This window comes from Artemia sp. Qi Xiang Cuo, chromosome 1, assembly GCF_049724085.1.
Source record: "Artemia sp. Qi Xiang Cuo chromosome 1, ASM4972408v1, whole genome shotgun sequence".
NCBI lineage: Eukaryota > Metazoa > Arthropoda > Branchiopoda > Anostraca > Artemiidae > Artemia > Artemia sp. Qi Xiang Cuo.
Window position 1 is genome coordinate 86,615,111 of NC_142794.1, and position 9,681 is coordinate 86,624,791.

Below are 9,681 nucleotides of genomic sequence, written 5' to 3' on the forward strand. Positions count from 1 at the left end.
CCAAACCCCCTGCTTTTGAAGATTTTTGTGTTAAGGCTTTTAATTCCTGAGTACTCAAATCAAATGCACAGTAAGATTTTTATCAGTCGCCCTAGGACCCATGTTATCAAAGCAGTGGAGACTTACCTGTAACCTGAAGGCCGACTGTGATATTCTTCTGGTGACGCCTATTGAGCCGAAGGATTTAATAGATTGGATTTAAAAAAGAAACTGAGTTTCTTTTTTAAACTTTAAATTCAATGTATAAAAAAAATCTCTGACGGAGATTCGAACTCAAATCTTCCGCCTGACAGTCAGGATTAGCGACCACTGTACCACAGAGACATTGCATTTTTTTTTCTGTGCGATGTATTTTTGACGCAAGCAAATACCCACAAAACTTGATATTTGGTTTTTGGAAAACAGGGAAGGAGTGATCGGATTGAGCTGAAATTTTAAGGATAAGCTCCCAGGACCCAGGAAAACTTATCCTCCAGATTTCAGCCCGATCGGACAACGTTAAAGGGGGGCTATGACGCGGAAAAATAATCTGAACTCTTAGAATCCAAAGAAGCTTTTCGTAAATATGATTTCGGTAGACAATTCTTTCGATCTGAAAATATCAAAAGGTCCTAACAGGTCGAATTTTGGTTCCAATGAGTCCTCATTCACTCGGATCCGTTGCCAACTGTGGCCTTTAGGCGTGGCTGATAAAAAAAAAGAGAAATGAACTTTAAGTGGCTATATTTGGTTTTTGGAAAACAGAAAAGGAGTGATCGGATTGAACTGAAATTTGGAGGATAAGCTACCGGGCCCTAGGAAAGCTTAACCTCTAAATTTCAGCCCAATCGGACAACGTTAAAGGGGGGCTGTGGTCGAGGGGTCGAAACTTCCGGCCCACTTTTACAAATGAAGATAAAGTCGGAGGGGGGGGGTAAAATTTTGCACGTTTCTTAGTTGGAGCTTGGGCTACAAAATGCGATTACCACTGTCTCTCTGCGACCACTAGGACCGGAAATCGCTTAACATTGTGGTTGGTCGCCTCTTTATAGAGGCACAAGTGTGCCTCCTTGATGACAAAGAAACCACAAAAAATGTGTAAATGTTTGTGGATTGAATACGAAAATTTCTAGAAATTATTTTTTTACAATCATACCATAAACTTTTTTGACGTTCAACATAACATTTTCAAGCCGTTTAATCCGTGCATAATCTATAACAGAAAACTTCTGAGAAATATCCCCTATAAGTGATTAGTCTCAGTTTAGCTCATTCTTAGCACTTTGACAGTCTTAGCTCTTAAAGAGCTATTTGCCAGAAAAGATTTCAGCTTAATCTAGGAAACCCTTATCTCTTTGGAAAATATTCCAGCTCCAGAAAATTTATAGGGACTCATGAGTTCTCCCATTCCAAGAGGACAAAAGTGGCAGGAATAGCACTATCATTGTTCTCATTGACAAAACAAATGTTTGCAACAGATCCTGCTAGTATAATAAATAAAAAAATTACTTTTTTCAAAAAACAAAATAAAGAGCCATTTCAAAACTGAACATAAACCTATATTACAGCAAAAATTTGGAGTATCACCCCCTACATCAAACCCATTTGTTTACGCCAATACAATTAAATAATGTCTTTCAGTCTAGAAGCTGTGTGATAATTAAATAAAAAAAACAAGTTTTTTAAACTGAAAGTAAGGAGCGACGTTAAAACTTAAAAAGGAACAGAAATTATTCCGTATATGAAAGGGGCTGTCCCCTCCTCAACGCCTCGCTCTTTATTCCGTATATGAAAGGGGCTGTCCCCTCCTCAACGCCTCGCTCTTTACGCTAAAGTTTGACTCTGTCTCACAATTTTTTTTTAAAACAATAAAAAACTTTAGCGTAAAGAGCGAGGCGTTTAGGAGGGGACAGCCCTTTCATATACGGAATAAAGAGCGAGGCGTTGAGGAGGGGACAGCCCCTTTCATATACGGAATAATTTCTGTTCGTTTTAAGTTTTAATGTCGCTCCTTACTTTCAGTTTAAAAAACTTGTTTTTTTTATTTAATTTCTGATCGTTTTTTAGTTAATGAAGCTTTTATTTGCATAAAAATTTTACTTTTCTTTTGCTAAATGAATGTCTTTACAAATTAACTTACGTAACTAACTTCTATATTCGTATATTTTTCTTCTGGCAAAAATTCAAAGTTGCAGATTTTTGCAGATATGAGCTTGAAACCTATGTAATAGGGTTTTCTGATACGCTGAATCTGACGTTGTGATTTTCATTAAAATTCTTTCACTTGTAGGGGATGTTACCCCCTCTTTAAAAAATCGAGTAAATTTCCTCAGGCTTGTTGCCTTTGATGAGTAATACTAAACTTTATAAAATTTATATATTTAGAATCAGCATTATAAACACATTCTTTTGATACATTTATTGACATCAAAATTACGTTTTTAAATGTTTCGATTACTATTGAGCCGTATCGCTTGTTTTTTTATTGTTTTTTTATTACGTATATGTTATTACGTATATGAGGGGGTTCTGCCCTTAGTCAATACCACGCTCTTTACGTTAAAAGTTAAAAAAAAATTTGATTAAAAAAACCCTGAATCACAAAGTCAATTTAATTAGACGAGATAGCTCTTTTTAAATCATTAAAAAAAACTGTAGCGTAAAGAGCGAGGTATTGACTTGGGGGAGAACCCCCTCACCTACGTTATAATTTCTGTTCATTTTAAGTTCTAATATTCCTTCTTACATTTCAGTTGAAAAAACTTGGTTTTTTTTTTATTTAATTTCTGATCTTTTTTTAAATAATGCTTGGAAATCCGGCGCCCCCTTCATAGAAATTTCCCTTACCCCACAGAAACATCCTCCACGGAAAGATTCTCCAGAGTAACTCCCTCATCTAGCCCCCCCCCCTCCAGAAAAAATCCTTCCTGAAAATGGTTGTATACTTCCCAATAACCAATAAATAATGCTGGCAAGTCCGGCGCCCCCTTCATGGCGATTTCCTTCCCCCATGAAAAATTCTTTCATGAACATATCCTCCAACATAACTCCCGAGCCACCCGTCCCTCCCACTAGCAGAAAAAAAACCACCTGAAAACTTCTGTATACTTCCGAATAACCAATACTATATGTTAACATTGGGTAAAGTTCATATCTTTTAGCCCTCCCTCTGGGTACTTCGGGGATTAAGTCATCCCAAAAGACATATTTATCATATTTTCGACCATGCTGAACAAAATGGCTATCTCAAAATTTTGATCGGGGGACTTTGGTAAAAAAACAAGCGGGGGAGGGGGCCTAGTTGCCCTCCATTTTTTTCGGTCAATTAAAAAGGGCAATAGAACTTTTAATTTCTATTCCAATGAGCCCTCCCACGATCTTCTATGACAACTGGGTCGATACGATCACCCCTGGGGAAAACCAAACAACAAAAAACAAACAAACAAATAAACACGCAACCGTGATCTTTCTTCTGGCAAAAAATGCAAAATTCCACATTTTTGTAGATAAGAGCTTAAAACCTCTACAGTAGGGGTCTCTGATACGCTGAATATGATGGTGTGAATTTCATTAAGGTTCTATAATTTTTAGGGGGTCTTTCCCCCTTTTTTCGAAAATCAGCCAAATTTTCTCAGGCACATAACTTTTGATGGGTAAGATTAAACTTAATGAAACTTATATATTAGAAATCAGAATTAAAATCTGATCCTTTTGATGTATCTATTGGTATCAAACTCCCGTTTTTTAGATTTTCGGTTACCATTGAGCCGGGTCGCTCCTCAGTAGAACCTGACGGCGGTCGGTACACTACAACCAACAAAGATTTCTGTCCCAATCTACATAATTCTAATACCACACTTTCAAATACCATTTCCTTATTAACACGCTTTTCATTCCTCAACTTAATATCGAGACCATTCCTAACAAAAACTGCCAGTCCACCATGTTGTCTTTTCTCTCTATTCTGAACATGAAGTCGATACTCACCTATATCTAATAAACTTGTCGTATGATCTCTCAACCACGTTTTTGTCAGAGCAATGACATCTAATTTCGAAAACAGACACAATTCCTTTAAATAATCCACTTAGCTATTTAGACCTTGACAAGTCCACGATAACAAATTCAGTTGACTGGGTCCTGACAACACATTATTAATTTCAACAGAGCATTTATAGTATCCTTTAGGGGGTACCTAAAAAAAATTTTGATCTAGAACCCTATGGAGAATACCATCTTGTAAATCCTAAAAAATTTAGCGAATCTCTCTCAAGTGATCTCAATCTTTCCAAATCAACAACTAGAATAATAACTATTCATCGAAGGGGTAGCGAGAGAACGGCGAAACAAAACTATAATTTTATTAATTACCTTTCCTGGTTCACACCAAATTGAAGACAGGCCGGCCGTAAAAAGAAAATAAACCTGAAAAAAGAAAAAGATTAAAAAAACAAATTACAGAAGATGGAACAGAAAAAAAAAGAAGAACACATTAACACACAGAAGATTCCGCCACATTAATTAGCGTATCCATTCAACTGCATAGGACCCTACTACTACCTACTCATTTATCCTTTAAACTAAAATCAAAAAAATCTACTCTTAAATAAACAAACAAACAAAAAAAAAAACATCTTTTCTTTTCATAAGCTAAACTTTTCATATTTTTTTCTAAGCAACCAAACATGACACCCCCCCCCCGCCCAAAAAAAAATAAAAAACAAAAACTGTCAAATCAATCATTCCTCAGGGCCCCCGGGAGTTGCAGAGGAAGGAAGTCCATGCGCTAATTGATCAATCAACTCATGGCAAGTAAACTTTACTTTTCGACCACCCGGTCGTGCAAAAAGGATAAAACGTTGCCAAGGATTATATAAACCGGACGTAAAAAAGATAGAAAAAAGAAGCGAATTATTTTCATAAAGTCTTTTCCTTGCCTCTCTCATCGAAAGTGGGGCATCATCGCTCACATGAATATTTTGCTGGTTTCGCATCACTTTTCCCTTAAGCTTTTTTCCATTCCTGAGTATTTCGATCTTATTCTCAAGGTTGCTTGCATTAACCTTGAAACATTTCTTGTCCTTTTTAATCTCATTAACCGGAAACTGTGGTATCACTGGTAAAGCCTAGCCGTCTGTACATAACTCAGTAAACATTCCTTTAGCCTGATCATTGTCTTCAAAAACTGCGTTCCATACTATCACATTATTTTCCGTCGGTTGATATTCTGTAGCCCTAATCCTACCAGACATACGCAAAGTCTTTTCTTTGTAGTGCTTCACTTCTGTTTGCAGGTTAACCACTTGAGTTTTCAGCATAGAAACTTCATTTCCCACAGCAGTCATGCGTGAACTCGACCCCGAAAGTTCTGTCCGTAAAGCCGTTTGCTCCGATTCTATTGCTTGTATTTTATTTTCTAGTGTAGTAAATCGCTGATCGATCGAATGGACCGAGTTACGAGTATCTCGCAAAATGTCCATCAATTTCGAAAAATCCTCTGACAAGGTCTGTAATGATGCCGGAGTTTTTGCTGACTCCCGAGTAATTTCAGACGCATTGGGTGTGCTTGTCGTCATATTCTCACTTAATAAATCCTCATCCTGACGACTGCTCGTGTTCTTTTTCCTAACCGTTTTGATGTTGGAAATAATAACACAACTGTATAAGCAAAACTTTCTTACTGGAAAAAGCACCAATACCGGAAAAAGCACCAAATCCTTACTCACGTTCGTGCGAACGTGCAATAATTTTAGCTGTTAGGCACGACAAACACCTTAATCTGCCTTCAATTGAATTCAAGATCCAAATCTTCTTTCTGCGCGTCAACTGGTTACAGCAAATATTCCTTCAGACAGCAATGTATATCCTCAATAAACCTCTATTATTTTGCAAACATTTTGCTCAGATGACAGCACACAGAGTTTATCATTGATCAAACTATATTCATTTCATGACGTAACTCACAGAGCAGGCGATAGCAAGAGCCTAGATATGTTAACCAGCTGATTGCTGATTCATTATAGAATTTTGTTCTGTGTAGGTGATTTCCAGTTAGAAATTATGTTTTAGAGGAGGACACTCCCCCACAGCCCTCAGGGTAAGGGTTATAAGTTATACCCTGGGGGTATATAAGATTTCTATAGAAAATGTTGTCGTAGAAACTTCAAAAAAGGCTCATTCGATTGGAAATACGAAGGGCTAGTGCTCTTTTTAATAGTCGAAAGTGATTGGAAGGCAGCTAATACCTCTCTCACGCCCACCTTTTTCCCAAACAGATCCAATCAAGATTTTGAGATAGTCGTTTTGTTCAACTTAGTCGATAGTTCTGAAAAAGGTTTTCTTTGAAAGCGTTGTCGTAGAAACTTCAAAAGGGGCTCATTAGATTGGGAACTGAAATGGCTAGTGCCCTTTTTAATAGTCGAAAGTAAATGGAGAGCAACTAACCCCCTTCTCTCGCCCACCACAATCCCAAGCACATTCAATTATAATTTTGAAATAGCCATTTTGAAGTTCTGGAAATAATGATTTTGAGGATGACAAATCTCCCAAACCCCTCAGAGCAAAGGTTGCAAGTTATGCCGAGGGGGCGCATAAGGCTTGTATATTAAGCGTTGTCGTTGAGACTTTAAAAAGAGCTCAGTCGATTGGAAATTGAAAGGGCTAGTGCCCTTTTTTAATAGTCGAAAGTGATTAGAGGGGAACTAGCCCCCCTCTCAAGCTCACTTTTTCCCCAGACACATCCTATCAAAATTTTGAGATTGTCATTTTGTTCAACGTAGAGGAAAATTTTGAAAAAACTCATTCAATTGGGAATTAAAGGGGCTAGGGCCCGTTTTAATAGGCTAGTCGAAACTGATTGGAGGGCAACTAACCTCACTCTCACGCCCACTATTTCTCCAAATACATCCAATCAAAATTTTGAGATAGCCATTTTTTCAACGTAGTTGAAAGTTCAAGAAATAATGATTTTGAGGATAGCAAATCCCCCCAACCCCTCAGAGCAAGGGTTGCAAGTTATACCCATGGGGCGCATAAGGTTTGTATATAAATTGTTGTCGTTGGGACTTGAAAAAGAGCTCATTCGGTTGGAAATTGAAAGGGCTAGTGCCCTTTTTAATGGTAGAAAGTAAATGAAGAGCAACTAACCCCCACCTCTCGCCCACCATTCCCCAAGAAAATTCAATTAAAACCTTGAGATAGCCATTTTGTTCAACGTAGTTGAAAGTTCTGGAAATTATGATTTTGAGGATAACAAATCCCCCAAACCACTCAGAGCAAGGGTTGCAAGTTATGCCCTGGGGGCACATGTTTTTTATAGAAAGTGTTGTCGTTGGGACTTTAAAAAGGGCTCATTCTGTTTGAAATTGAAAGGGCTAGAGCCCTTTTTAATAGATGAATGTGATCGGAGGGCAAATAGACCCCCTCTCAAGCTCACTATTTCCCCAGACACATCCTATCAAAATCTTGGGATTGCCATTTTGTTCAACGTTGATAAAAGTTCTGACAATTAGGTTTTTGAGGATGACACTCCCCCCAGAGCTCTCAGGGCGAACAGTTTAGGTTATGCCCTGGGGGCATATAATGTTTTTATAGAAAATGTTGTTGTAAAAATTTCAAAAAACTCATTCAATTGAATTAAAAGGGCTAGGGCTTATTTTAATGGGCTTGTCGAAACTGATTGGAGGACAACTAACCTCACTCTCACGGCCACTATTTCTCCAAACACATCCAATCAAAATTTTGAGATAGCCATTTTTTCAAGGTAACTGAAAGTTCTGAATATTGAGTCTTTGAGGATGATCACCCCCTCCCCCTCCCCCCAACCCATCAGGGCTAAGGTTGTAAGTTATGCCCTGGGGTAATATTAGGTTTTTATAAAAAATGTTGTCGTAGACACTTCAAAAGAAAACTTATTAAATTAGTTTTGAAGAGTTTAAAAAAACTCTTCAAAATTCGTTAATGTGTCTATATCAAAATCTCTGCTGCCTCTCGGGAATGAAGCTGAAGAAAGAGTCATCACTTACTAACTGCAATTGGCGGTCTGTCGTAAAAATTCCAGAAGATCGAGGAGCCAAAAAAAAATGAACATGCACGACATTAAATAAACAAACTAGATACCTTTAATTTTGGTAAAATTAAAAAATATAAAAGAAAATTGAACAAACATGAAAAAAAAACGAAAACAAAATTTTCGTTTTACATCCTTCTCTGCCATACAACTTAAAACAGAAATACTATGCGGCTTCAACAGTAATTCAAAATACCTCACGATATCACATACATAAAAATTAGATATTGGAAAAGAAAATGACAAAACTACTGGTCGGAAACAACCTCCTCCTCTGGGTCATTTTTGGCAAACAGTTTTAGCGGATCGAAACAGTCATCATCGTATTTAACCCACTGCTGTGAGCTTTTTGGCTTTATTGTCTCCAGCCAGAGTTTCACGTTACGCTGGACCACACGAGTCTCACTGACCTTCTCTGCTCCCTTTGTATTTTTTAGCTTGTAACCGAGAGCCAATAATTCCTTTCTCCGCTTTCCTAATTCAGCAGGTAATTCAGTTGACACGCTGTAGCCCGTTTTCTTTAATTTACCACATTCTTTAAGAATCAATGAGCGATCATAATTGTTGAGCTACACGAAAATAGGCTCAACTGTTCTTTTCCTATTGCTCCGAAAACTAGGGACAACACCATCATCAGACGCGGTGAATTTGACACCTATTTGATCAGGATCCGCAATCCCGAGTGTTATTCCGAAGAAATTTTTTACTGTATCACGAAGATTTTCAGATCCATTTGGCGTATCGATCCCGTGAAGCAAAATATTGTTTCTCCGTGTATGTAAATCCACTCGAAGTGCAGACGATTTCACCTTAATCTGATTTTAACAGCTTATTTTCTGTCTTCAACACCTTATTTTCTTGTTGTAGCATCGAAATCGTAGCAGTTAATTCATCCATTCGCCGGTCAACATGCTGTTTTGTTAGTGATGTAGCCATCTCTTATTTTTTCAAATTACACATAATTCTGAAAATAATTAAAAAGTCATGAAAGGAGACTTACTCGCAAGTGCCCGTAATTTGTAATATCCAGATATTACTTTGGGCCCACGTTCATTAATCGCAAGCAGTAAAAACTTGTTATCCAAATTTTTATACATATTTGTAGGCGATTTTTCCAGCTTTTTTCTCTTTTGACCTTAATCTAGTTATCTTAATGTTTTTTTCTTTTCTTTAATGCTAATATTTATTATCAATTTCAGGGACCGGAAATTAGCCATGAAAATCCAAATTGTTTGGCAATGCACGAATCAAACGGCTTAGCCAGAGTAGTTGGCCTTTTGACAGCTGACATTGGTGCGCGTGTAGATTCAGGCAAAATTATTGAATTGAAAAATAATGCCTGTAAACTATTGCTGGCCATCATGGAAAGCCAAACTGATGCGAAGGTTGCTGAGGAGATGTTAGGCAACATGAACCCCGCACACTTGGTAAGTAACATGTGATGGTACACGTCAGGTTTTTGCTGATCTCGTTGCCAAGTCATGCAGGCTGAGCAGTGACAAGGTTCAATGGCGTCAATGGGGGGAGATGCTCGCCCTATATTTTTATGCCCCTCTCCTCTACCTATATTAAAAAAATATATATATTTTGAGTATTTCTATTAAAAAATACGTTTTTTTCGGATTTTCGTGGGA

At 37.6% G+C, this 9,681-nt stretch overlaps 1 protein-coding gene across 1 annotated transcript in view; it reads left to right on the forward strand.

Moving 5' to 3' along the window:
- LOC148956863 (inositol 1,4,5-trisphosphate receptor-like) overlaps positions 1-9,681 on the forward strand; it is a 166,979-nt gene that overhangs the window by 124,766 nt on the left and 32,532 nt on the right. The window contains 1 exon segment of the mRNA XM_089092350.1: positions 9,247-9,474. Within this exon segment, the coding sequence (XP_088948476.1) occupies positions 9,247-9,474 (228 nt within the window).